This window comes from Aythya marila (genome assembly GCF_965140915.1).
Source record: "Aythya marila genome assembly, chromosome: 21".
NCBI classification, from domain to species: domain Eukaryota; kingdom Metazoa; phylum Chordata; class Aves; order Anseriformes; family Anatidae; genus Aythya; species Aythya marila.
In genome coordinates, this window is record NC_139062.1 from 1769483 (window position 1) to 1797108 (window position 27626).

Genomic DNA, 27626 nt, shown 5'->3' on the forward strand with positions numbered 1-27626 from the left:
CGGTGCCGTCCCTCGGCTCCTGCTCGTGGGCTGCAGGGTGGCCCGGGGGGCTGCTGGGGGGACAGAGAGGGGGGCTCACGGTCTGCTGGGCACAGGGGGGGGGAGCCACGGCAGCGCCGAGCCCTCTCACGCCACGTACGGACCCGCACGCATGCTACCGCCAGTCCCGACGCGTGGAAGGAGGCAGTTTAAGCACAGCCTTACCTCAGGTGGAAATGGGAACTGCAGAAGAAAATCTCAGAAACGGCTAAATATCTATTGGTAAGAGAGAAAACAGCTCGCTTGCCCACAGTCCTTTGGGTTTGCTCGTGGCCCCCTGATTTCCCCTGTCAGCGTCCTCTAGAAATCCCAACCTACCGGTCACATACGGTCCCAGAGGCATCTGACTGTAGTTAACAATCCCACCAGGCCCAGGACCTCGGAAATTCGGCCCAAAGTTGTTGTTGTAGATCTGGGAGGAACCAAAGGAGCCCTGAGGAAATAAACAAGGTGAAACAGGCTCTGTCGTGGAGCCCGGAGCACAGCCCCAGCCTGCCCTCCACCCTGCCAAGGTCCAGCAGCACCGGGGCGCTCGCAGGGCAAGGCCGGGGAGCAGAGCTGTGGACAGACAGCACGGACACGAGGTGGAGCAGTCGCAGGCCTCCCGGGCAAGCTCTGTGCCCTGGCCCACAGCCCACTGACCTGCTGGACCGGGGGCTCTCCCCCGCGGGTGGTGAGGCGGCTCAGGATGCTGCGCTCCGACATCTGCAGCCGCGCGGCCACGGGCGGGATGCGGGACAGCATGGAGGGCAGGCGCGTCACGTCGGCCTTCATGTCGCTCAGCAGCTCCTCGAGCTGGTTCAGCACTGCAAGGCGCACCCACGGGCGCTGAGCCACGCACCCCAGCCCCCCCTCCCCTGCCCCAGGGTGCAGCAAGGCAGCTCCAGGCCTGGAGCCGCTCACAAGGAGCCCTGCGGGCAGCTGGCTCGCTCCCCAGCGCGCTGCGTACCCTTGTGCAGGACGGCATTTGCAGGCTTGTTCCCAGCGAGGGACTCTTTGGAGAGATGCTGGTGGCTCTCAGCAAGGCACTCCACTTCAGCCAGACGGGCGTTCAATGCCATGGCCGGGTGATTGGGGTCTTGAGTCATGTTGAGGTACGCAGCCCGCCGAAGCTGCTCCTCTATCACCAAGGCCTGCTCCAGCAACTGGGGGGTACAGGAGAGCAAGGATTCGGGACAGATTCAGGACTGCACCAGTGCAAACCAGTGTCACTCTGGAAGCTACAGCTGCCCACATGCCTGCCATCCTCCCCCCCCGACCCCAACAAGCTCCTGGGGAATCCCAAAGCAGACCCACTCACACACCAAGCATCCCAGAAAGGGATTTGGGCAGCACTTCCATAGCACTGCAATTGTCAGGAGCAGGAACAGTGCCCAGTCCACTCCCAGGCACAAACCCGGACTGGCCAGCCTGGTCTCACCACCCTCCAGAGCCACTGAGTGCTCCCCCTCTTCCAGCCCTGCCCCTCGGGCAGTGCCTGGGTGCTCCTCTGTCTGCCACGAGTGTCTTACAAAACACCCAGCCGCCTCCTGCTCCGCTGCCAAGTGCTTTCTGGCTCCATCCTCGCTGCAGGGGCTCTGCTGTGCCACTGCTAAGGACTCGCCAGCCCTGGACCTGCGACTTGCCTTGAACCGCCGGGCAAGGAACTTGTTCTTCATCTCGAGGTAGTTCCCCTTGTGTATCTCCGACTTGAAGGGCTCGTTCAGAATCACGTAGCGCGGGTCGTTCTGGATGTCCTGCCAGCGGGCATAGCCGTGACTGGGCGCAGAGGAAGCGTCAAGGGAAGAACTGGCCAGGAGGCAGCACTTCTCGGTGACACCTCTCCAATCCCCTTCCCTGCTCCATCCCCTCCCCATCGCCCCAGCTGCCCTGCTCCCCCTGCTCCACAGAGGTCTCCTCCCCCCGCAGCCTCCCCAGCACCCAGCGCGGGGAGGCAACTGCCCACAAAGCTAAAGGGTACGTGACAATTCCTGCCAACAGCCAGTAGTCGTGTCTTCGGTGCCAGATGTCATAGATCTTGCCGGAGGAGATGGCAGCTCTTTCCTCATTCTGCCACAGCGTGTGCAACTCTGCAGAAACAGGAGAGAGACAGCCTGGTCAGCCAGCAGAGCTGCTGGGGACACTGCAGGAGCACAGCAGGCAGCGCGAGCGAGGAGATTTCCCAGGCAGCCACGGGAACAGTGCAGAGCTGAGATATTTGAGACATTCTGCCATGAGGCTGCAGAACGTTCAAGCTCACAGGCTCTTTTAAAATGCCTCGTCTCTTGCTGTTACCTGTAAAGCCACCGTCAGCGATGTTGAACATGAATCTGAAGTTCACATTTCTGTCATCCTTCTTTCCATCCTCCTCTTCTTCTTTATCACCATTTTGCTGAGTCTCGCTTTGCTCCTTCTCTTCCACCTTGGTATCCTCTGCTTGGCAAACACACAAAATTATGCCTGTATAATTTACTCAGCCAAAGGCTGATCTGTGTCATCGCTGCCCTATTAACTGCAGGAGGAACTCCCCACTAAAGCTGGGAGAACAACCAGCCCACTTTCTGCTCCACGGCTGCCGACCGTCTGCTCCTTGCAGCAGCTCCTGTTGTTTTCACAAGCACAGGCAGTGCCCACAGTAACAGGGTCTGGGGCTCGCTGGCTTCTGAGCATCAGCACAGTGCACTAACTGCTGCAGGTGCTGCCAGCTGCCCGTGCCAACACCCTGCAGACACCTGCCCTTGCCTCTGTGCCAGACACCTGCCTTGCTCTCGAGACCTGCCCCCCAGGGCACTTCACGCCACTTCTCTCGCAAAAGCCTCCTTTCTCCTCACCTGGTTTGATTTCCTTGTCCTCCCCTTTACCAGGACTACTGTTCAGCTCTGGCTTTTCCAAAGGCTTCTCTTTTTCTTGAATTCCCTCATCTGTAGAAGGGAACGGTACTGTGAGAAAAACTTGACATGAAAATGCTCTTCAGGGAACAACATCTGGATAGACTTTACCCTTTTGGGGTAAAGGAATTATATTGTATGTACATTCAAGTTGTTAAAAAAAATCAAATAATATTCTTCTGAATTTTATCGAGAAAATACACTTAACTTTCCCTGTTACTTGAGATACCAAACAGAACACCTTATTATAAAAGAAAACACCCCCAAAAATGAGCATTTCACAGAACTTTTGGGTTGTTTTGATTTGCACATCATACTAAACGAGTGCTTTAGTATTACAGTGTAGATTACATTTGTGATAATGTGCTGTCATTATCTAAACAACAAACTGGAAGTTCAACAGGAAGACTTTTTTCAGGAATTTCTGTGGGACACTGTGACATCCAGGTTTTCCACTGTGGTTTGGAGAAGAGAAAGACCTAAGCAAGACGCAAGTGCCAGAGCTTCGCACCAGAGGGAAAACCTGTCAGGAGCAATAGCATACCTGAGGCTGTCACGGTCATGCTCCAGTGTCTGTGTGACTTTAGCTGAAGAATTTCTCCAGCACACATCAATGTCACTGGTAAGTGTCCCAGCCCTCAGAAATGTACCAAAGGCTGCTCAGAATGGAGTCTGCACTTGGGGATTACATTCTTCTGTGCCACAGAGAGACTCACCTTTCACTAAAGGCTCAGGAGAAGGCTCAGCCTTTTCACCCTCCTCTTGTTTCTCTTCCTTCAGTTTCTCTTTGCTTTCACAGCTTTCTTGGTGCTCTTCACTTTCCACCTTCTCAGCACTTGCAGGCACCTTAACGTAAAGCATCCACACTTAGCCCAGCAGTCAGAGGGATGCAGTTTGATCCCTGAGCAATGCTGCAGCATTTCCCAAGAAACCCATTACCCCAACTCTGCAGAGTCTGCTGGGCAGTGGCGTGGGCTTAGGTTCGTGACCAATTCTCTCCCCACACTTCTTCCACAAGGTTTTGTGTTTGTGTGGGAGTGAAGTCTAGTCAGTCTGGACAGGAAGACTGCAGAAACTCATGGGAGCATGCAGCTGGGATATTCGAGGGCTGCTAATGCTGGCCTGGTTTCACAGATCTCAGCTCCTGCATGACTCGCAGAGCAGTGACAGCATGAAATGTCTGTAACTTTGTACTCCAAGAAGGGGAAAGGTTGGAGCCCAGGAAAGGAGAGAGCATGTGCAGCGCTCAGCCTAGCATTGCCCATTTCTTGGGAGAGCTCCAAGTTCCCAGGCAGGCATTGAAAAGGCCTCCCGGAGGAGATGCTGAAAAAAGCCACCCTACCTGGCTGTCAGACACCTTCTTGGGTTTCTGCTCCACTTGTTCCTTTTCCTCTTGGAATCCAAGTTGTGTTTCTATTTTTTCTGTAACAGCAGCAAAGCAAGGAAGCTGTTGACAGGGACTCCTGGACTTTGCCAACTGCACAGTGCCAGGCAGATACCTGCAAAACCTTCCGATGCCTTGTTCCACCTCCCTTCCTCAGCCAGACCAAAATCACTTGGAAGCCCACAGGCACATTTACCTGCAAGGGTAAGAGGTCCTGTGTGCATATGCGCTGGGCTGGCCGGGACAGGGGTGTTGGGGTCTGAAGAAACAATCTCACTGCACTTCTTGCTCTCTGGGCCTTCAAGAATCAGATCTGGGGTGCTGTACTTCCCGTTGACGTGCTCAAACTCCTGGACCTGGGGCAGACGCATGCCAGCAAGTCAAACACAGACAGGCAGCAGCACAGTAACAGCCAGTCTCGGGGCACTTCTGTGCCTGCAGGTAGTGGCACACTTTGCTGAGCAGCAGATGCCTCTGTCCACACCAGCGTGGGCTGCCCGTGCCCTGCTGCTCTCCAGGCTCCCAGGTCTCAGCAGCACCTCCACCAGCTGCCCTGCACCAGTCCCTCCCATGGCTGCTGGGAGTGCTCATGCAGTGAGTTTACAGCCCTAGCCTCTGGGGCCTCTCTGCTCTCTCCCTTTTCCACAGAGCCTCCCCTGTATGTCCCATTCCCTAGGTTGCAATTTCCCACTCTTCCTACCCAGCAAAGTAAAAGTCAGTGCTCAAAACACAGCCAAAAACAAGTGCTGTCACCCTCAGCATTTGCCTTTCCTCATTGCCACACTTCTCTGATCACCTAAAGGACTCCCTGGAACAACTCAGTGTCTCCCTTGCTGCTACATGGATTATGATGTGGGGAACCACACTGATGAAAAAGGAGTCTCAGCAATGGACTTGGCAAGCAACCCATCACTTGCAATCTGTGGATGTCCAGTTCTGCAAGACAGCTGAGCATCCATCTCCTCCTCTACACCTGACTGACTGCTGCTATCTATGGGGTCAGCACATGCCTGGGATTAGCCACACAATAGAGAAACTCGCTGAGTTCAGTCCCAAATCAAGGCTGGATGTCTCTCTAAAAGACATGCTTTGGTTAAACAAGATGCTGGGCACAATGCAAGGTGCTGCAAGTGAAAATCTCTGGCCTGTACAGCACAGGAGGTCTGAGAGGTGACCATAATAGTCCCATCTGAAGTGAAAAAAAACTACAAATCTAAGAATTTTTGCGAGTTCAAAATGTGATTTTCTCATGATTTTTTTTGCCAAGCGTGCACTTTACCTCCAACTGACCTAGATCACTAAAATACCACAGAAAGAGCTGTGGTATTCCCACCCAGTCTGGAGCAAACTAAAGCCTAGAAGAGCCTCTTTTCCTGACTTTTCGAGCCCAGTGCTGCAGACCCTGTATGTTCAGGCTGCTTTACACGCAGATTCACCAAGTAGCAGGATCACCACACCCACCCTGCCAGGGACGTTTGACCCCATTGCGCTGAGACTCACAGCTCTGGGGAGGCTGAACAAATCTCCAGTGTGATTTCTTTTTTTTTGTCACCCTGACTATGAAATACCTCTCAGCCCACATGCCTTCAGGAGAAAGAAGTGGCAGGATTGGAAAGGCCGTTTGCATTATCATCACATACGTCTGTGACAAAAACAGATGTGCAGGGAGTCGTGGAGATTCAGCAAGGGGATCCCTGACAAGAAGGCATTTACAAGTGTCCAGAACATACCTGAAATGGCACATTTAAAATTTTACTCACCCACCTTCTTCCTTACTAGTGACATAACTCCTATCCGAGTCAGCACGTGCTGCCGTGACAGCCCTTCCCGAGGAACGCCATCTGCAAAGGTTTCAGCACCATCTGCTCCAGGTTCACATAAATGTCTCATGAACAGAGAGACGTACGCCCTACAGAAGGAAGGCAAAAGCTTTTTCTAGCCTGGACCACAAACCCCCTGCTGAGCAAAGCACCCAAGCTGTTTGCTTTCACCAGAGGGCAGGGGCAGAGTCCCACTGCCAGGCACACGGCAGGAAGAAGCTGAGTGTAACAAACCCAGTGCAGAGCCTGGGACAGACCTCAGCATGCCCACCTGGGACCACCGTACCTGAACTCCTTCTCGCTCTTCCCTCGCAGATCCCGGACCAGCCAGTGAGAGTTGAAGGCATCCTGGGGCGGCATGCCCCACCGCATGATGGCGTTCAGGAAAGCCTTGCGCTGACGGGCATTGAACCCGAGAACCTGCAGGGAGCAGAAGTGTCACTGTGATCACAACATGAAAATAGGATGAAAATAAGATGTCTTGAAAATACGCGGCATCTCAGAGCCTCACAGCTGTCACACGTGCTGAACCAGGACTGATGCTGGTGACCCAGCACGAATGAGAACAGACAGACATCAGATGTGCTCTGGCCAATGCTGACCCTCACCTCAATATTCCCCCCAACTCTTGCCAGCAGAGGAGGAAGAGGCTTGTCTCGGTCACTCTTCAGCTGTCTTCGTGATTGTCTCCTGCCACCTAGAGTCAAGCAGCCAAAGTGATGAACGTGCCCAGCCAACGAGGAAGGATGGTCAAAGTGCAGATGCTGATGGCCCTGTGCTCCAAGCTTCCTGAACTCCCTCCTGATGGGAGGGGAACCTGCACAGACCACCAGCCGTGTGTGCAGTCCCCTTCACCCACCACGCCGGTCTCCCCAAGCCAGGGGCACTTTCCAGCACTTACCAGGCAAGGGAATACCATGCCTGTTACTCCTGTGGTCTAGATCCTTCTACCGCAAGGATCAGGCCAAGGTCTTGCAACAGCCAGTGAGCAAAAGAGCAGGTCATGTTTCCTGCCCTGGAAATCACCTCACCTCGCAGGGTGAGCTGGAATACCTCCCTCAGAACAGAGGCTACGAAGCAAGCCAGTCCCTCCAGCCCAGACATTCCTGTAGCACTGGAGTGCCAGCCAGCCCCAGATCATAGGCTACCACTGAAGGTCCTGCAGAGCCAACTACGGTGGAGTATCAAATGATTTAACTCACTCTGACCTTCTGGTCTCTCTTCAAAGTCTTCATCCTCATCCTCGGAGCCAATGGAGTACTCAGACTGGTTGTCAGAGAGCTCGTCCTGCCACTCTGCAGACCACAAGGGAGGCAAGGTTAGCAGAGAAGACTGCAAGCCTGCCCAGGAGGGACAGCAGGACAGGTGAGAGACTGCCCACAGACTGGTGCAACCAGCATCCAGCACCAGGCAGCGAGAGAGAAAGACGCAACAACGAACAGGAAATCACAATCTCAGCTAATCCAGAACTATTATTGTCCTATACAGAAAATATATATATATATTTATAATTTTTTTTTGCCCACAGACATGTTTTTTCCTAAATTCTTCCTGCAAAAACAGTTACAGACAAAAAAAAAGTTTCAGAATTGGGGAAGCACAGACCCTGGCAGTCTATCAAACTGCAGAGAAAGGCTGAGCACCCAAATACAGCCACTGTGTTCATTGGAGAACCCGAGTGTGCAATTCTTGAGAAGCAAGCCCACAGGGCCTGCTACCCGCCCCTGAGCCCATGTGGCAGCTGAGCAGTCGAGGCCATACCTTGGTCCTCCTGCGAGGCATCGTTGTAATTGACCTGCTTGCGGATTCTCTTCCCTTTCCCCAGGTTCCTGGCCAGATCTTCCTGCTGCTGCTCATAGTGGTGCCGCAGTAGCTTCTCCCAGTAGTCGGGGTCCACATTCTCCTCTTGCTTGATGATCTCACGTTCCACCTCCTCCTGCAAAGCAGAAGATAAAAGGCTTGAGACAGGAGCTGCAGACCTCCCCACGTCACACTGCTGCCTGTCTTCTAACTGCACTCCAGGGCAAGAGGAAGGGAGGGCACTGAGCCATTTGCTGGCAAGCAAGACCTTGCCACCTGTACCTAGAAACAGCCCCTACAAACACTGCCACCCCTCCTGCCCTGCAGAGCCCGTACTCGGGTCTAGGGAAAAATTACAGATGTGCAGAGATTTCCCAGAATAGCAGCCTGCTACAGACTTGGGAGACCGATGAAGGAAGGAGTCAGCTACTGGGAAAATAAAAGCAATACAGTGTATAAGCAGCACCATGCCTGCTCTCAGTCTCCAGGGAGCAGCCTTCAGAGGGACAGCACAAAGTGCCTACGTGCTGGTGGCAATATCACATCCTGCAGCTGTGGGAACAACCAGAAGAGCTACCTCACAGGGAAGGGACCCAACACCAAAAACATTTCTGTCCATGTGGCCATTTCACAGCTCCTCAGGTTCCCAGGAGACCCAGCCCACCAGCACCTGGATATCCTTATTGCTTCCACCTTAAACATCAGTCCTCTACCAGCTCCTTTTTCCGATGGGAAAGGAGGCCCAGAGTACTGAGTGCTACTGAGAGTCTGCAACAGGTCAGAGAACCACTTGCAGGAACAAGAAAGGGAGAGGAAGACGCACATATGGAGGGACACACACAGAGATGCGATTATAAGACATGATACTAATCACATTACCACACCATCCTCTTCTCTCACAACATACTGGGCCACTTTAAAGGAGCTCAGATACTCGTTCATGTTCTGCAGCTCAGTGTCATCAGTTGCATCCTGGTTTCGGTCCAGAAGCTTAGAGATAGCAGCATCGTCATAGTGGATCACACTGCTGTCATCCACATCCTTATTGTCACCTGGAGAGCAAAGTGTGGGGAACAGAAGGCAAATCACCTCGCCTGCACCCCGAGATGGGCGAGCTCAGGTTGGGCACAGGGCCGAGTCGCCCCAGCAGTGGGGACTACAGACCTGGAGGGGTGCCACCGTGCTTTTTTTTCATGCCAGGAGTCACTGCACCCCCTTTGGTTGACAGCGTGTCAGAGAAAGGGGTGACAGCATCCGGCATGGCGATCCGCTGCCCCTGAGACACCATGCCTGCAAGAGGAAGAACAGGAGTGAGCCCCAGCAGCTCGGACAGGGACCTGCCTCGCTCGGAGCACCCCCAGCTCCCTCTCGACCTCACCTTCCACATCATCCTTGAAGAGCTCTTCCGTCCCGAACTTGAGGATGTCATCCAGCTCCTGCTTGGTCATGGAGCCCGACTTCGAGCCAAGCCCAGGACGGACAACCAAGTGGGTGAGCATCATCTTCCTTTTGGCCACCTGGGTGATCCGCTCCTCCACGGAGGCTCTCGTCACGAAGCGGTAGATCATCACCTTCTTGTTCTGCCCGATGCGGTGAGCTCTGCTGAACGCCTGCAGGCAGAGAACAAAGCTGCAGAGCAGCTCGTTCGCAGCCAGCCTGAGCAGTGACGCCAGCCTGGCCCCAGACCCCAGCCAGAGGAGCCCCTCTCCCCCAGAAGTGAGGTCCCCAGTGCTGAGGACAAGGCTGGGAACTGCTCCCCGCTGCTGTCGAGGACGGCACCCCACCACGCCACACAAGGAGGCCAAGTTCTGATCCCTCCAGGGCACAAAAGGCACCAGCAAGAGCAAAGTTCGGTTCAACAAACAGCAGCTACAGGGCAGTGGAGCAAAAGAGGCTCCTCAGAGACAACCTGAAGGCTTTGTGGGAGTTCTCCTTCCCCCTCCACTGACTGCAGGCAAACCAGCTCCCTAATGGAGGCCTCTAACCGAAGGGTCTGAAAGCTGGCAGTGTAGGGACGTTCCTCTCAGGAACCCTCTGTCTGCAGATTCACCAGGCCCTCAGTTCTCCGTCACCACCCCGTACCAGCACACCCTCTTGCCAAAGACTCAGGGAAAGGAAACGCTGGCACAGATGGGCAGCTCAGGAGAGGATCTCCTCTCAGCCAGGATGCAGGGAAGGAAAAGCATTTGTCCACGCTTTTCTGTTATTTTTAGAGGCATTTGCTGCTCAGCCCCTCCAGCTGCCGTTTCCCATCGGTGGTCAGGCATTAGCTGCTGTTCACCAGAGGCTTTTGGGAACACAAGTGGAAGGTCCCCAGAACAGGAGGAGACAGCTGGTTGCAAACAAGCAGCAGGAGAGAACAAGAAGCCTATGGAGCAAAGCCAGTTTTATGCCCAGTGCTCCCCCACACCGCAGACAGGCCAGGCCAAGGGCAGCAGTAATGGGAAGGGGGCTCCTGAACAGAAACGTGCCCTGCAAACACTGCAGCTGTCAGCAGCTCGTTTCAGTGGGCAGAATGTGGAAAGAGAGGGCCCAGCCAGAAAGGTACTTACTATACGGGAAGGAAAAGAAAAAGGAATAAACCTGGATGTCATTGTGGGGATTCCAGTCAGAATCATAAATAATGACTGTGTCGGCTGTAGCAAGGTTTATGCCCAGACCACCGGCGCGGGTAGAGAGGAGAAAGCAGAACTGCTGAGCACCAGGAGCTGAGAAAGAGAAACCCACAGGTGGTAAAAGGTGAGACAGAGAGGAGCTTGGCTTACTTGGGAAGGTGCAGTACCGTGCTTTAGTTATAAAACATCAGGAATCATCAGTCTAAGCCAACAAGCAACAGGCACGGAAGGCAAGGAGTAAAAATATATCACTGCCTGGAAATCAGTTATTGGAGAAAATACAGCTCCAGACCTGAAGGGGAAGCTCTGCAGCCTACTGAGGCCTTGAAGGGATATGCCCAGTCTCTCAAGCCAAACAGGCTGTCAGGACCAGGCTCAGACACCACTGCAGGGGCTTAACCACGTGGTAGGAACAGCCCTACGCCGAGCAGCAGGACACTGAATTCTCAGAGAGCTGCACGACAGACACGCACACAACCCCACACACCACCTGGGCTGTGTGAGCGGGGGCTGTTCAGGCACAGGCAGCCTGACCCCGCTGCTGGCTGCTGCCAAAAATCCCCCCCAGCAGGCAGTGCCTGCACCTGCTCCTCCAAGGGAAGAAAAGCAAGTACCGTTAAACCTGTCTATGGCCTCCTGGCGCAAGCCTCCGGTGATGCCCCCATCTATCCGCTCGTACTTGTAGCCTTCGTACTCCAGGAAGTCCTCCAGCAAGTCCAGCATCTTTGTCATCTGCAGGACGAGGCAACCACGGTGTGAGCAGCTCTGCAGGAACCGTGCTGCAGAGAGCCTGGCCGTGCACAGGGCTGGGGGACACTGCTGCAAACAGCAGCACCCCGAGGCACTGACCGCGCTCCCCACATCCTGCTGTGTGACCTGGAGCCACTGCCAGGCTCACACCCACAGCCTGAAGGTCACGGTGGGCAGCAGCCCTGCAAGCAGCTGGGTACTGCAGAGGAGCAGCACTCACGTCTCATCCTCCAGAGGCAGCTTTGCCAACATGAGGGCATCATGTCTGAACGGCCTTCCCCAAGGGGAAGCGCTATTACCATTCTCTTTTATCCACAGATAAAAAAAAAGGTTTTAAACACTACAGGGACTCCCTCAGGAGAGGGACGAATGCAGTCCATCCACCGTGACTGCCAAGGTGTCACGCTGTGATATAAGCTGTCAGCAGCTCTTCCACCTATCTCTATCTGTACCTAACAAAATTCTCATACAGAACAAAAAAAGCCTTCAGCAATTTTTAAGGTTCCTCACTAGCCCTTCCACACTGCTCACCTGGGAGAAGATCAGAACCCTGTGACCCCCATCCCGTAACTTCTTCAGCATCTTTTGGAGCAGCATCAGTTTCCCAGAAGATTTAACCAAAGAATTCCCATCGTAAGATCCATTGGGCAGAACTGGAGCCTCCTGTGAAGACATTCTGGTTAGCCTTGAGTAAAACATTCAGTAACTCCAGGGAGAAACTCACATGCATTGCAAGGACCAAATATTTGTATCAAATCACTCCCACCAAAACCTGCACCTTTAACCAGAGACAGATCATGGAAACAACCCCACTGAGGGATTACACACAACGCTCTGTGAGATGTCTCCACAGTGCACACAGAGCTCACGTACCACAGCAGCCACAGGGAAGAGGTACGGGTGGTTACAGCACTTCTTCAGATCCATCATGATGTTGAGCAGTGACACCTGGTTCCCTCCACCTTTGGAATTCAGGGCTTCAAAATTCCTTGTCAGTATGAACTTGTAGTACTTCCTGCACAGATGGGGAGGGGACAGACACCGTTCTTACGGGCCTGGCAAAAACCAGATGGCACCAACGAACCCCAATTAAGTCAACGGAGCTTCAAAAGGGATATCTGGTACAGGGACTTTTTTTTTTTAAATGATAGTTCAGCATCCCCAGCCTGGGGCCAGGTCCGTTTGGCTGTTCTGCAGACACCACAGCCCCTGGAAGTGGGATGGGATTGGGGGCACAGCAGCCAGGAGTGCTCCCTGCTGCTGGGTGTACGTGGAGCTTTGCCCCACGGTGACAGCAAGAAGCAACACACCTTTCCCTGCAAGACAGCCTGCCGTGTATCACACACCTCCTGCAGAGCAGCTGGGACTACGTGGAGCCCAATTTAGCCAGACTGAGCCCTCCCCTGTGGCACATAAAAGACTCCAGCTCTTCTCACAGCGGGTCTGGTAACAGAGGGGTTTCTCTGACCCCTGGAGCCCCACTGCCACCCCGTGCTGCAGACGGAGGGAAGGCAGCCCCACTGCCCCAGGGGAGCCAGGCACAGCCTGCTGCGATGCTGTTACTCACTTCTGCATTTGGCTCAGCTCCACTCTCACTATCAGCTCTGTCTTGGCCGGCATGTTCTTGAAGACATCCGCCTTGAGCCGCCGCAGCATGTGGGGACCCAGCAGGTCATGGAGCTTTTTGATCTGGTCCTCCTTGGAGATGTCTGCAAACTCCTCCAGGAATCCTTCCAGGTTACTGCGAAAGCAGCCACAACACAGCACTAAGCAAAAGGGACATTTTGCAGAGCTAAAGCACAAGTTCCCCAAAATACCACTGTCTCCACAGAGAGAGGAAGGACGCAAACCTCCTGACTGATAGGAAAGCAGTACCTACATTCAGGGCCAAAAAAGTAGTATTCAACATTAATAAAATCTGTGTGTGGCTGTTATGGCCAACCACTGGGCCCATGTGCTTAGCCAGCAACCTGCCATGCAGATCAGTGACATTTACACAGCAGTAACTGCATCCAGGCACTACAAAACAGACAGGAGCCCTGGAAAACCACCCACTGAACGGCCCCACTGGCCAGCAAGGATCACATCCAGGCTGTCCTCCCTTTCCAGGAAGAGAACTTGTGCAACTTACTTAAACCTCTCAGGAGTCAGGAAATTGAGCAAGTGGAAGAGCTCTTCCAAGTTGTTCTGGAGTGGAGTCCCGGTGAGCAGCAGCTTGTAATCAATCTTGTAGCTATTTAATACTCTAAAGAACTTGGAAAAGAAATCACATTAGGTTAAAAGAACTCCAAGGAACTGACAAATCATCTGGGAACAATTAGATCTGCAGAGTGCACACATGGAAACTCAGCAGTGACCCCTGCTCCCTCTCCTTGTGCAAAGCCAGACCACCGCCTGCATGTCCTGCTCAGAGCCATCCCCACTTATTTGAAAAAAAAAAAAAAAAAAAAAAAAAGCAAATTGCTTTTTCTCAAAAATCAGAACAAAATAAAACACTCCACTATGTGTTCTGCTTAAAAAGCACCAATGGCTTCTCTCCTTCGTTTAAAACAACCAGCCTCGCATCTTCTGCGTGCAGAGCTGGAGCACTGAACATAAAAGATGTAAAACTCCTGAGTGCATCAGACACTTCGCTGCCTGTCTGCCTGCTGGCTTCGTGCTGCTGCAGGACAAGCTGAGCTCTTCAGCCCGTGCTTCATCCACCAGCAGGCAGGCTCACTGCCCCGAGCCTGCTGCTGGCATCACCAGCCAGGCTGTCACCTAGCTCACTACTGACGGCTCTCTAATGTGAGAGGGCGTTAGAGAAAGAAATCCCACTGAAACACGCCCCGGGCAGAGCCTGTGCAAGCTGAGGACATCTCTCATCCCAAGCAGCAAAGTGGAGAGCAAGAGACTGGCTGTGCAGGGGGCATTTTATCTCTGCAGCAAAAGCACTGGGTTGGAAGAATTGCTCATAAATGTCTGCTACCTACTTTGGACTGGTTGTTCTTCAGCCTGTGTGCTTCATCCACCACCAGACAGGCCCATTCTATCGAGCCCAGCACCGCCTGGTCAATGGTGATCAGCTCGTAGGAGGTGAGCAGGACATGGAACTTGATTTGGGCTTCCTTCTGGAGGAGCAGAGGAAGAGAAAAGCCAGGTTACAAGAGGGTAGGAAATGGGACAGTCTCCACCGGTGGTGCTGCTGCAAGTGACACCAGTTGTAACCCAAGCCCCAAAAACAGGGGCTGCTGGTACTGCACTGCAATGGCATCAGCAGCAGGGCCCAGGCATGAGTCACACCAGCAGAACCCATCTGAACATTAGAACGAAGCAGGGGATTACAGAAACAGAAAAAGGTCTGGCAGAAATCTTCACAGCCCGTCATAAGTCTTCTACATTTATAAATGGTGTCAGCTTCTCTCTTTGGAAAAGAGCTGATTAGGGACCTAAGGAACCTCCCTCTCTGGATGTCAGTCAGTGAAAACAGGGGCAGCACACAGACTTAGCCCCTACCTTCATCCGGAAGACTTTCTTCCCACTGCGGATGGCATTGTCTTCAAAAGAGAACTCATTTTCCCGGATGACCGACCGGCTTTCTTTGTCCCCTGTGTAGGTCACCACGTAGAAGTCAGGCGCCCACATCTCGAACTCACGCTCCCAGTTGATGATGGTGGAGAGCGGGGCACTGACCAGGTACGGCCCTTTCGAGTGGCCCTGCTCAGGGAGACAAAGCCCAAGCTGCTCCCTCCGTGCCAGGAGGCTGAGCAGCTCATAGCCATCCCAGGGACTGCTGTGTGCTCACCTCCTTGTACAGGGAATACAGGAACACGATGGTCTGCACCGTCTTCCCCAGCCCCATCTCATCAGCCAGGATTGTATCAGTCCCTTGGGCCCAGGAAAATCTCAGCCAGTTGAGCCCTTCCAGCTGGTAAGGATGGAGCGTGCCTCCCGTAGCATCGATGTACCACGGCTGTTTGTCAAACTTAACTGTAGGCTGAACAAAGGCACAAAGCAGTAATCAGTTCCCTCTCCCTTCTCTGTAGTCGAGCACATCCCTCCTTGTGACACAGAATGGCCCCAAAAGAGATGCAGACACAGCCCTGCCCCTTAGCACAGGTCTTTCACAGCACACGTCTGTTTCTCCCAGTGCATGTGAGACCTGCACAGGTTTGGGGAAAGGAGACCCCAAACATCTTTGTGCACAGGGTGAAGGACCCCAGAGCTTCAAATGAAAAAAAAAAAAAAAAAAAAAAAGAAAGAAAGAAAAACTGTCTCTGAAGGGACAAAAGAAGAAAAACGTAACAGGTTTGGGACACAGAGAGACCTTTCTTTTTGTGGGCTCACACACCCTCTTGCTGAACCCACCGTTCTTACTTACATCAACAAGAGGAGTTTCTGGAGGCTTTTCTAGCTTCTCCTCCTTCAGCTTTTTCCCTTTCTTGTTCAGCTTCTTTAGAGGGCGTGTGTCTTCCCCCAGCATCAGCTCCCTGAAACAGTGAGCACTCATCGGGAAAAGGCAGACAGACATTTGTCTCCCGGTCTCAAGCCAGGGGTTAGAAATGCCTCTCAAATTCCACTGCCTGTTTCCCCACAGGAGCTTTTCTGGCCCAGTTCCCATGGGCACTCATGGAGCATTAATTATCCCCTTCCAAGAGTCCTTGCAACATCAGCCAAAATGAAGGACAGCAATCTCATCAGAGCGTTATATTTCCCCCCACAACATATACACAGCAGCACCACGGGGCCTCCATGAAGCACAGTGAGGCTGTGAGTATTTCCAGCAGTACAGATGTAGGAGAAGAGGAGCATAAGCTGGAAAACAGCCAACAGACAGGATTTCAAGGCAGCCCTGAGTGGTGGAGCGTTTCCTTGAGAGATCTTACCAAGACCCAGCTTTGAGAAAGTGCTCAGCAACCACCCTCTGAAAGGCAGCTACAGGTCTGCAGCACACATCAACTGCAGTCACGCTGCCTGGATGGCTCGTACCTGTGATTCCAGTAGAGGAGCTTGAGGTTTTCGTAGTAGGGAATGTCTATCTCATCGATCTCCCAGGTGCACTGGTCATACGGCAGATCTTTCCACTTGATCAGGTAATGAATGTCTCCCTTTTTATCGAAGCTATAATACACCACATAAAACGTATCAATGAGACAAAAAAAAGTGATGAAAACAGCCTCTGTGTGCATTTCACAGTATTGGCACAATGCTCACTTTGAAATGAAAATCTTTTGAGACAAGAAACCCTACACACAACAGTACCTGACGTGGTAATTCCTCAGTGGCTGTCCCCAGACACCCAGGAGACTCACATCTGAGTCTGCCAGAGCACGAGCCCCAGAGACAGCTGTTTGTATGACAGCTCTCATCTCTCTGCCACGCACAGATGAGTGTACGTCCACATATAAATATGGACTACTGCCAGCCGTGGGTGGAGACAGCACGTCCAAGGGCAACAAGTCCAGGAGCATCCCCCTGGAGGAACACCACAGCTTCATCAGCTGGAGACATGATCCCCAGGAAAAAGCTAACCATAATCTGCTTCCACAGAACCGGATACTTCATCCTCTGCTTTTCATACATTCCATGACATCCAAGCATAGCTAAAAAAAACATAAGGAAACCATCGACAGTTTCCAGCAGAAATGCCCATTGATCTGCTGCGCGTGTTAAATCAGTGCTGGCAGCCAAAAGCCACCACAGGCTCTGTCCATGTTGCCTGTGACATGGCATGGTTCTTCTTGTCTCTGTTAATAAGCTACTGGTCCACACCCTAAAGAGCAAATACTTATACCCGCACTTTAATGTGTATTTTATACACGTATCTGTTCCACATTGGCACAGGAAATTGCTGTTGTTTATCACAGGTGATGGCATTCCCATGGAAAAAGCTCTAAAGGCTTCTCTTCCATTTCACTAAACCCTGTACTCCTGTTTTACCAGGACTGGATGAAGAGCAGAGCTTACTCTCTTTTTTCTGTAGCATTCATTACTCGATGAAGCTTCAGTTACACTGAAAAATGAACAAACACACTACAGAGGCCAATTATGTACCTATGGGAAAATAAACTTTGCCTTATTAGCAGACAATGTAAAGCTCGCAGGAAAATTAGCCAGACAGATTTGTTTGTTTTCTGTCAAACAGCCCCCAAGCAGTGTTGCTGCTTGAAATTTCAAGTTGCCACTTGAAATATAGAAATTCAATAAAAAGGTGTTTCTAGCTGCTTGATGTAAAAAAAAAATATATATTTGCACAGCAGATTTCCTGTGCAGGATATTTCTTCTGCACAAAGGAAATGCAAACGTCAAGGCTTCATCACGGAGTAAGGCACTTGTTCAAATTCCTATCCTCGGGCACAGTTCCTACCAGCAGTAGGAGGAGGTAAGTGGGCATTATGCACCTCTCCAGTACATGTAATATTGGATCCCTGCTGCCAGCTTACCTTTAATGTGAATGCAGATGGGCTGCATGGTTTCTGAGAGGAACAAATGATCTACACAGAAATGGACCGGTGTTCAAAAGCAGTTTAGGTCAGCAATAGCAGCCACAGGGTACAATCGATGGAAGAAAGCCTGATCACCAGGCTGCAGCAGCAATTTATGGAATAATTAGGCTGCATCGGGGATCCAAACAATACATCTGGGAAGAATGGAGCAACTCTATGCAGCCAACTTTTGGGAAAATTTACTACCTCTATTATTAATGTGCAACATAACTGAAGTGAAAATAAGGCATCAATTCACTGCTGGTGCTGGTATCACCTCAGGAGCAACCACCCCAAGGTGACAGCAACCTTGAAACAAGCTGAAATTCTATCAGATTGTGAACTCAGTTTTGCAGAGGGACAAGAACCTCCAGCCTTGGGGAGGACACCTCAGCCAACCCTCCCTTCACCCAAACCAGCTCAGGCTGCTCCCCAGAAATTAGGCACTGCCCTGAGACTGGGAACATGCCCGCATGGGCTGCATGTGCATGGCCTTCACTGTCACTGCTGCAGCTCTGTACGTGTGGATTTCGGGGCTGGAACAGCCCAGCCAGCACAGATCGGCTGCTCCTGACAGGCAGCTCCAGCCAGATGTCCAGCAAGTCCTCAGCAAAACCACAGACAACTACTGCGGAGTTAACAGTTGCCATAAACTAGGTTTTATACAGAAATCCCACGGCTGGCAGTGTAATAGGTGTCCCAGGGTGTGACAGGTGCCCCAGGAGCTCAGCTCACCAGACAGACCATCAGAATCAGATCTGTGCACAACGGGAAAACCAGCACAGGAGACTGAGTGGCCGCTCAAAGCTTCAGCTGCAAAACTTGGGGGGGCATGGGGAGGGTGACACCACTCACCAGGGATCCGGGCGCCCTGGCAGCACCTTTCTGCCGCCCGTTCCTCCTCACCTGTGGTTCAGGATGCGGTGGATCATCATCCACTCGGGCTTGATGCCGTAGCGGTAGAACCGCTCCTCCATCTTGGCGTACTGCGGGTCCTTGTTCTTCCGCTTCTCCCTCTGGCTGTCCTCGTCCCCAGAGCCGTAGTCGAAGGCCGGCGGCTCATCCATGTCGTTCTTCCTTTGGTAGTTGCGGTACATCACCGTGTGGTAGAGCTCCAGCTGCAGCGGGACAGAGCTGCCGTCACCCCTCCGGCCGCAGGGGAACGGCCAGGGCCAGGGCACGCCGTGGCCAGCCCCGTGCTCACCTGCAGCTCCTTGACCCAGGAGCAGTGCCAGTAGGAGAGCCCTGCCCACTTGACGAAGAACTCCCTCTCCGGGATGCCCTCCAGCACCTTGGGCAGTGGCAGAGGCAGCTCCGCATCCGGGGCCGGCAGCGTGGACGGGAGCGGGGCCGGCGGCTCCTTCCAGGTCCAGTGCAGGATGCGTTGCACCTTGCCCTTTAAAGGGGGGCACTGAGGATGAAAAAGAAAATCCACAAGAGCGCGTGGTTTAACGTGAACCCTGTCAGGCCTCGGATCCCCCCACATCCCTCCCTCCAGCCCCCAGAGCCCCAGGTGTCCGTGTGAGCAGCCCCCCTGTGGGGACAGGCCTTGCCACCAGGGCAGCCCGAGCACCATAAATGTTTCATTACTCCCACATTTAATTCCCCAGCACAATTCAAGGCCCCACAATTCACGCCTACCTCCGCAGCAAGCCTGCCTCAGGGGGAAAGGCCCCCCTAACACAGGGCATGCATCAAATGGGACTTGACAAGCAATCTAAAAGCCAGCAGCCTACATGGGGACATTATGCAGGCAGCAGAACTGCCTGGGGACAGGCAGGACCCCGGGGGGCGATGCTGTCCCAGGAGCAGTGCTGGCAGCAGAGGGCAGGAGCCAGCCCAGCAGCAGAGCCCGGGGCAGTGGCACAGCCACAGGAGGTGGGTGCAAGGGGCTGGAGGGCAGGGCCATGGGGCCAGCAGGAACGGGAGCAGGAACAGGGCGATGAATGCTGGAAACACTCACTGTACAGCGAGGGCAGAGCCATTCACCGTTTGGTATCTCGGGCAGGGGCGGGTTCAGGCAGTGCAGGTGGTAGGATGACGGGCACGTGTCGCAGCACAGCAGCTCCCCTCCATCCTTACAGACACGGCAGAACTCCATGTGGTCATCCTCCTCTTCTTCGCCACCTTCCTCTTCCTCATCCTCATCCTCCTTTGGCTCCCACTGGATCCCCTCCTTCTCCTGGGGAAGAACATCCAGCTGCATCAGGTTGCCCAAAGCCCCCTCCAGCCTGGCTCTGGAACCAGGCTCTCGTTGCAGTGCTCTGCTTTGCTTGCAGAGAAATGAAAGCTCTGCAGGGCACACGAAGTGGGGAATGGGACATCCCCGTGCTCAGGTGCTGGAGGTGGTGCAGGGAAGGCTGTGGGCGCCCTGAGCGACCCCCTCCCCAGCAGGCCCCAGCCCTGGCAGCACCGAGCAGGGCTGTGGGAGCAGAGGGAAGATGATGGCGTGTCCCCGAGCTGGGGACAGAGCCCAGAGGCACCCTGAGCAGCACCTCCACGTCTCCCAAGAGATGTTTCGCCACCAGATATGTCCCCCACCCGGGCAGTGGCACTTGCACTCACACAGTGGGGGCAGCTCCACTTGCCCTCGGGGGCCTTCTCCAGCTCGGGGTCCAGGCAGACGAGGTGGTAGGCACGGGGACAGGTGTCGCACAGGATGATCTCCCCTCCCTGCTGGCACACCTCGCAGTAGTCCTGGTGGTCTGTCTCGTATCCATCCCCTTCTTCAGCTACAAGCAAGGGACAGGCGCACAGTCAGCAGGGCAGCAGGACGGCCCGCTCTCCCAGGAGGGAATGGGACAATCGCTCCTCTACGTTAGTTAAGGAAGCAAGGGAAACATTTCGCCTCGGTCCCCTCCTGTTACGTCCCCCTACCTCTCTGTCCCTCAGCACCATAGTTTATCTTTGCACACAGCATCATCTCACCTCTGTCTTTCTCTCCACACTGTATCATCCTTTGGTTCCTTCAGGCTCTCAATGGAGAATGCCAGAACCTGGAGAGGTTGCAAGGGAGGCCAGTCAGAGAAACCTCCACAGATACCAGCACCGTCAACTGCAAATGTACCATGCAACATAACACAGCTGAGGAGGGCTCTCCTCCTGGGCCTCCTCTGCTCTCCCTGGGTGCTCACTAGGTGCAGACGCAGCTCCTCCAACTCCGTGCAAAGGGAAGAGGGAAAGAGGGACGCCTCGCAATTGCTGCTAGGACTCTTCTCAACTCCCAGCACTGCCACAGCCTCCGGGCACAGCTCTCCCCCAGCAGGGCAGGGCGAGCAGCCCAGCCAGCCCCTGCCCTCTGCCAGGGCTGCCCGGCCCGCAGCAGGAGCCGTCAGGCTCCAGCACGAGGGCCTGCATCAGCCCGAGCCACTGCTGCGACATGCCAGGAGGGGAAGAAACATCCTTCAGAAGGGAGACACCGAGCCTGCCGGCCAGCACGGCCACCCTGACCGAGTGCTGGGAGGCCCACACGCTGTGTGGGAGCACAGCCACTCACCTCCTACCTGTCCCCGAGCCCAGAAGCCATCCTTTCATTTCTCAGAAGCAAAAACTTGTCAGTAAAGAAGCCGAAGCCCAGTGGCTTGGGGTAGCTTGGTGCAGAATAACTGCTCCCAACGAGGATGGAGATGACCAGACCAACTCCAGGCCCTCCACAAGTGAAGGAATACGCATACAAACAGCCACACGGCCACTCAGAGACCCTGCCAGATGCTTTCACCGACGTTCACATGCCTCCATCTTCCTGCATCACTACCACGGCCCTGCTGCCTGCACGCTGCCTGGCCACACCTCTCACACGGCCCAACAAAACCCTCTGACGCCTCCTCGCCCACAGCCACACCAACTCCACTGGGAGCCTGCCACGAGCCATGCTTCTCCAGGGGCTGTCCTGTGAAAAGCACTCCCCCTGAAGCCCCACAAAGGTCCAAAACTCGCTGCCACAGGACAAATCCTGGCAGGCCCAGGTGTGCGAGCAGGGTGGCAGCTGCCCAGGCTGCCCGTGCCATGTCTCAGTGCCCAAAGCACACCCAGGCTCGTGGGGCGGGCAGGGAGCTGGGTGCTGCAAGCACTCCTCTCCCCAAGCAGCTCTGGGTCACAGCACGGAGCTGGCAGAAGCGGGGTGAGCCCCAGGTGGTGGCTGGCAGCTGGGGAGATGGCTGGAGGGAAGCGGTCGATGGCAAGGCCCTGACGCCACGCTGCTCCTCCACCACCACTGCCAGCCCCATGGGGTGAGCCCGTGCCCCATGGACGGATCCACTTGCTGCCTCCTCCTCGGTGCAAGCCCACCAGCAGAGGAGCTCGGACACCAAGAAAGCACCTCTCGTCCCACGCACACAAACAAGCACATCCTTTCCCACCGAGTCAGTGTCAGACACTGCTTGGAGCTGCAAAGAGCAGGAAAGCACCATCTGAAGAGGGAAATCCAAACAGAACAGGAACAGAGTACAAAGGAATGGCCTACTCCTCTTTTTCTTTCTCCTCCTCTTCCCTCTCTTCCCCAGGCCAGCCGAGCACTCAGAGCGCACTGAGGAGCTGTTGATGCTGGCACTGTCAAAGTCGGATTCCTCCCGTTCTTCCTCTTCACTCTGCAGAGGGGAAAACCAAACCACACACAGTCCGAGCACTGGCATGCAAGGAGCTATCTCCAGAGAGCACTGCTCTGTATCAGAACAAAGCACCAAAGACCCGCATAAAACAGCACGGCACCACTGGCCAGCAGCTGAGTTCTGCGGGTACCCCCAAGTGAAGTGCTGCGTGGTTTCTGCATGAACTGACTAGCTACAGCATCATGGAGAGTGGCAGGGTTATTGCACTCCTGGCACTGACAGGCAGGGTTCATAAGAATGTGTCACAAGGCATTAGAAAGCAGGTAAATCTCCTCTATCAGATCGATGGCCCGGCCAGGCAATCAATCAGCCCAGATCTGGACTACAGCTAGAGCTGGAGGACAATTATTCTGCACTGCTCAGCGTTGCACACAGGCAGCTAACCCAGTTCAGCAGCACCGTCAAAGTGCAATCACTGAGCAAATCTCAGAGCACACATAAAACACCTAAATCAGAGTGCCAAGCCCACGCTGTGCTTGTCTGACACGAGGTGGGCTCTGGGTGGCCCCTGCAGTCTGCCACCCCTGCTAGCACAGAGATGTCACATCGTGCAGCTGCCCAGGCACTTTGGGAAAGGCACAGCAGCTCCTAAGCATCAGGCACCAGCCAGCTGCAAGACCCCTCTGTTGTGACAATGTTATCGTGGGTGCAGGCGAGTGTACAGATACCCAAACAGAAATGCATCATCCTACCCCTACTCCTGTGCAGCCAAGGGTCCCCTCCTCATTCCAGCTTTTTGTTAACCTGTGTGTACGTAGGCATTTATGCTTCACATTCCTCATAAAATGAAAGGAGTTAAAAACACCAAGTATTCTGCGGCCTTAAAGCATAACGCGTCTGAATTCTTATTCTGGAGAGCAGATTTACATGTACAAATCCCCAATTTGTGTGCTGTTCATCGTGTGCTTAGCACTCCTGGCTGCAGGAGCAAGCGAAAGCTCCTCCCGAGCCTCAGAAATGCAAATGCACAGACCACAGAGTGCACCCAGACAAGGAACGGATTTTTCTGTGATGTGTGGCTGAAAAATGCATCAGCACATGAATGCCCCAGATTGCCTCTTTCACTTCAACTTGTGATACACAAAGTTATTTACAAACAGGTCGTGTTATGTAAACCAGAGCTAGAGAATCAGGGAATTCAAATACAAGTGAACTAATGGGATTTTGAGCAATATTATCAAGACCTACAGGAGTTCCATCCCTATTCAATAGATATTTGGCATACGTACTCTCTAAAAAGCTCTGCTTACACCTGATATCCATACGCTGACAGGAGTGCTGCACGCAGACTGCAGCAGAGCCCTGCTGCCGTGCACTTACTGGGATGCTCTGGTACCCCCGGGTCATGCTGCGGAGCCCCAGATGCCAGGAGGCAAGCTATGGCAACATAATTAAAGCGTTTGATAATTCTCTTTGACATCCAGTTCAGCTGGAGCGCAAGCCCTGAAGAATTCCTTTGCAAATGAAATCTGAAATGATGGCATTACCGACCTCATCACTGAAACTAAACGTGATTATATGGTTTTAGCAGAAAACATGCCCAGACGTGACATCTTTACGAACACAAGCCTGGACATAGCTCTCTGTCAAGGGATGAACAAACAAGTGCTGAACAGAGACGGCATGGAAGAGGGGCATGAGCAAGGCTGGAATGTTTCTTTCCAGCAGCCTTGTTCCCAAAGCCCTGTCCAGAAAAAAGGGAGCACACACTTACAGAGGAGCCCTTTTTCCTTTTGCTGGGGATTCCTCCAAACCGGAATTTCAAGCCTGCCATCTTTTTCCCCTTCCCCTTTTTCTTCCCATCTTTGGAGCCCTTGATTTTCTTCCGCACACCTGGACCTGGAGAAATGAAAGACTTGTTTGGCACTCTTCAAACAGCTGTCCCCAGAAACAGCTCCCACCCCGATCCCAGAATTTACATCAATTATGAGAAAGTACTGGGGACCCCAAGGAGCAGGGAAGTGGCCAGCACTGTCCTGGGAGTCCTTTGGGGCAAAAGGCTGCAAGCCCATACCCAATGCTTGGGAAAAATCAGAGGGACAGCCTGTCATGGGAGGAATGCATCTATCCTGCAATGCAGGAGAGGGACTGCAGCCTGGGGCCCACCACGGGGCTCAGTATTCCCAGAAAGTGTTAGAGGTCTGCAAAACAGGGAGAAACGAGGCCTCTCTGCCAAGACAGCTGAGGAGACACAGCCTGCAGGAACACTGCACTGAGGACGAAGCGCAAGGAGGCTGCTGCAAGCTGCACTCCTGGTCAGCTGCCAGCTCCAAGCTACTTGTTGAAAACCCCTCGGGGCATCAGGCATTGATGCCTGCATAACTGAAACAGCACCGTTCCTGAAGAGAAACATGGTGCAAACAAAGGGATAGCTCTCCTTTTCTCACCGCTGCCCAGCTGCTACAACAAGTCACACCGCTCTTTCCAAACAGTGGGGAAGAAGCTTGTCAGAAACAGGAAAACACTTTCAGCCCTTTTAATACAAATATGCCTATTTCCATAGTGGCTATTGCAGATTTCTGTTTGGCTCACTCCTTGCCAGTGTGCTTTGAAGACAGTTGCCTTCTACCCCAATGCCAGGAGATTAAACCCTTCATTTATGCCCGTATCAGAGACAAAGCACCCAGCTAAACTGCCAAGCAGTGCACGTTCATGTGGCCAGACCATGCCTGACCTGCCAACACGCTCAGCAGCTAGTTCTGCGTGCCCAGCACGGGGACAGCACACCGCGGGGGAGAGTGGTGCCTCCACTCAGCCCAGCCACGCTTGGCACCTACCCTTGCCCTCCTTGGTTTTAGCTTTCCTGATGACAGCAGGCAAGGCAGACTGCTGAGGGCTGGCAGCCAGCGGTGGAGCAACAGTGACGGTCTCCACTGCTGCAGCGACGGCTGCCGCGGCTGCAGCCGCTGAGCTGCCCTTGAAGGGGTTGTTGGCGCTGAACTCTCGCCACTTGGCCCCAAGCACAGTCATCATCTTGGACATGGGGATCTTGGGGTTCTTCTTGGCGATCAGAGGCCTGCAGGGTGGGGCAGAGGGAAAACCACAGGTTAATAGAAATGAATGTTTGCTCCTGCTCGCCACGTGCTGCAGGAAGGTTCTTCCTCCCTTGGAATCCATCAGTAGCACATGACTCGTGGCTGCAGGTTGCTGTGGACCGCTGGTACTTGCTCCACTGGAAAGGCAGCAGAAACCAGAACTTGCTTAAAGAGGAAATATATAATGGAGCACACTTAAATGTCCCAGAAATACCTGTTGTGTTTGAACAGCTCATAGTACAAGTAAAAATTTCTATTGTTATTCACTTATTCCACTGCAACTTTTCAAATAAACAAACAAAAAAAATACCAAATTTTGGAGAGAGTGCAAGGAGTGAAACACTTCAGCAGTTTCTCCTGTAATTACAATGCAGTCCTGAAGACCATTTCTAGTCATGGAGGGAGAAGCAGCAAGAAGCTTGTGATGCCTAATTTACTTCACAACTTCACCCTCTTAGCTGGGCCATGTCCAAATCTCAACCGCTACCCAAGACCCCATCCAGACCTACAGTGTAATACCTGAGAAACTGGCTGAAAGCCTTGTAATTAGTCAGAGTATGGTAATCTTCTTCTGAGAAAATGTAATCTACATCATCGAGGCCCCATTCTTCCATCAGCTGGGCTGAGCTCTTGGGCTCCTGTAGATTTACAAAGAGACATAATTAATGTAAATGACTGTGGCTTTGCAGATGAGCAGTGCAAGTCTATGTCTGTCGTATCCTCCATGTCAAATGCTCTTCCTAGTCAGCGACACACAGGGATTTGTTTCTGTATTTTTTTTTAAAGCATGCACAAATGCTTAATAAATTAATGCTTCAGAGAATTCCAAGAAGCAAATTAATGTGGCACCATCCAGATGCTCCTCGTTCCATGCAATACAAATGCAAAGCCTTAGCAGGTTTCATGTCTCCAAGAAACATTAATTTCTCCCTGTACCCAATACAAATAAAGGGAATACAACCTTTCATCTGCCAGTAAAAATGCCAGGCTGTGCTTGAGAGCCCTTGATGAGAGTCCATCACGGGCTGGGTTGCTGCTGGAATTGCACATGCTCCATGGTTTAAAAACCCAAAAACTACCTCAAACAACATCAGCACTGTTATGGCTGCACATTTAGATAACTGTAGTTTTCCACTGTTTTCCTTGTTTCTGCTTTAAGTTAATTAGCTGGCTCAGGATAAACAACCCCTTGGTACCTTCAGGCCTCCGTCATCATTGTCATCGTCCTCTTCATCCTTCTTTTTCCGTTTTGTTTTTTTCTCTTTCTTTTCCTTCAGTTTTTTCTTTTTCTTTTTGTTGGGGGAATAATCGCTTCCTTCACTCTCGGATTTCTCCTCAATCTCCTCTTCGTTGTCTGATATTTCATCATTGCTCCCCTAAAACAGAAAGTGACAGTGGAGAGGACGCCGCGCCTGCCCTCCCTCAGCCGCAGCCTTGTGAACGGGTGCAGGATCTGCCCCCGTACTCTAAAGCTCTCCTCTGAGGGTGCCCAGGGGCTGCAAACCACAGCATTCAAGTACCACTCTGATGTGTGGTGGTGAAAAAAAGGAAGCCAGGACGCAGCAAGTCAAGTAAATGAATGCACACATTAAAAACAGCCACATAGTGTACCAAGGAGCAACTCCACCAAAAGATCCTCAATGTTCACACAGGGAATACTCAGGGAACTTTTCTGATTGCTGTAACTCAGGGTAGCACGCGATGTTCTGTCTCATGTTTGCTTATGGTATTACACGAGTACGGCGACGTTTTTCTACCACAGTGTTAACAGCTAAGAAACTAAAGGAAAGGAAATCATCCCTTAGCTCACATGCAAGTCTTTGAGCTCACTGGACGATGTTGAGCCAGGCAACAGAGACAGGCAGCCACATGAAACCTCCCGTCTTGGCCACGCACAGCCTTAGCAGCGAGACGAAGCACGTCAGAGGCCTGTGCCCCGCGGGATGGCTGACAGACACAGCCAGGCCCCACCGGGTGTGGCAGAGCCAGACTGTGGGGACTGGGATTTGGGCTCCATTTTGGGACAGCGACCCGCTGCACAGCTCCGACAGCACACCCCTCACCACCCCAGCCAACGCCGCTGCCCACCTGCCTCACGGCGCCCGGCGGCAGGGCCCTCTCCTGCCTCGGGGAGCAGCTCCATGGGGAGCCTCCCCACCAGGCAGCCCCCGGCCCCATCTCCCCGGCCATCACCCCACGGGCCCGGCTGCTCTGCCCGAGCCGTGCCTGGCTCCAGAGGCCGAGC

At 53.2% G+C, this 27626-nt stretch overlaps 1 protein-coding gene across 8 annotated transcripts in view; it reads right to left on the bottom strand.

The window, feature by feature from the left end:
* The window catches only part of CHD5 (chromodomain helicase DNA binding protein 5), a 33605-nt gene that overhangs the window by 1199 nt on the left and 4780 nt on the right, over nucleotides 1-27626 (bottom strand). For 3 of the 8 annotated variants that reach the window (XM_082776928.1, XM_082776932.1, XM_082776929.1), the window contains 40 exons: nucleotides 26578-26757; nucleotides 25901-26019; nucleotides 25124-25362; nucleotides 24061-24185; nucleotides 22202-22325; nucleotides 20305-20471; nucleotides 19703-19921; nucleotides 18944-19150; nucleotides 18646-18857; nucleotides 16244-16375; nucleotides 15636-15744; nucleotides 15060-15251; nucleotides 14771-14971; nucleotides 14248-14385; nucleotides 13407-13528; nucleotides 12843-13016; nucleotides 12149-12290; nucleotides 11807-11938; nucleotides 11140-11257; nucleotides 10494-10618; nucleotides 9289-9520; nucleotides 9075-9200; nucleotides 8790-8962; nucleotides 7872-8046; nucleotides 7319-7405; nucleotides 6719-6807; nucleotides 6397-6530; nucleotides 6055-6199; nucleotides 4487-4646; nucleotides 4249-4328; nucleotides 3623-3752; nucleotides 2850-2939; nucleotides 2314-2451; nucleotides 2000-2108; nucleotides 1665-1797; nucleotides 989-1184; nucleotides 682-845; nucleotides 369-472; nucleotides 205-255; nucleotides 1-53 (listed from right to left, as the gene is read on the bottom strand). In XM_082776928.1, the coding sequence (XP_082633054.1) occupies nucleotides 1-53; nucleotides 205-255; nucleotides 369-472; nucleotides 682-845; nucleotides 989-1184; nucleotides 1665-1797; nucleotides 2000-2108; nucleotides 2314-2451; nucleotides 2850-2939; nucleotides 3623-3752; nucleotides 4249-4328; nucleotides 4487-4646; nucleotides 6055-6199; nucleotides 6397-6530; nucleotides 6719-6807; nucleotides 7319-7405; nucleotides 7872-8046; nucleotides 8790-8962; nucleotides 9075-9200; nucleotides 9289-9520; nucleotides 10494-10618; nucleotides 11140-11257; nucleotides 11807-11938; nucleotides 12149-12290; nucleotides 12843-13016; nucleotides 13407-13528; nucleotides 14248-14385; nucleotides 14771-14971; nucleotides 15060-15251; nucleotides 15636-15744; nucleotides 16244-16375; nucleotides 18646-18857; nucleotides 18944-19150; nucleotides 19703-19921; nucleotides 20305-20471; nucleotides 22202-22325; nucleotides 24061-24185; nucleotides 25124-25362; nucleotides 25901-26019; nucleotides 26578-26757 (5746 nt within the window). Of the gene's footprint in view, nucleotides 54-204; nucleotides 256-357; nucleotides 473-681; nucleotides 846-988; nucleotides 1185-1664; nucleotides 1798-1999; nucleotides 2109-2313; nucleotides 2452-2849; nucleotides 2940-3622; nucleotides 3753-4248; nucleotides 4329-4486; nucleotides 4647-6054; nucleotides 6200-6396; nucleotides 6531-6718; nucleotides 6808-7318; nucleotides 7406-7871; nucleotides 8047-8789; nucleotides 8963-9074; nucleotides 9201-9288; nucleotides 9521-10493; nucleotides 10619-11139; nucleotides 11258-11806; nucleotides 11939-12148; nucleotides 12291-12842; nucleotides 13017-13406; nucleotides 13529-14247; nucleotides 14386-14770; nucleotides 14972-15059; nucleotides 15252-15635; nucleotides 15745-16243; nucleotides 16376-18645; nucleotides 18858-18943; nucleotides 19151-19702; nucleotides 19922-20304; nucleotides 20472-20667; nucleotides 20736-22201; nucleotides 22326-24060; nucleotides 24186-25123; nucleotides 25363-25900; nucleotides 26020-26577; nucleotides 26758-27626 lie in introns of those variants that run through there. The other 5 variants (XR_014318908.1, XM_082776930.1, XM_082776931.1 and 2 more) reach the window with 5 other exon arrangements.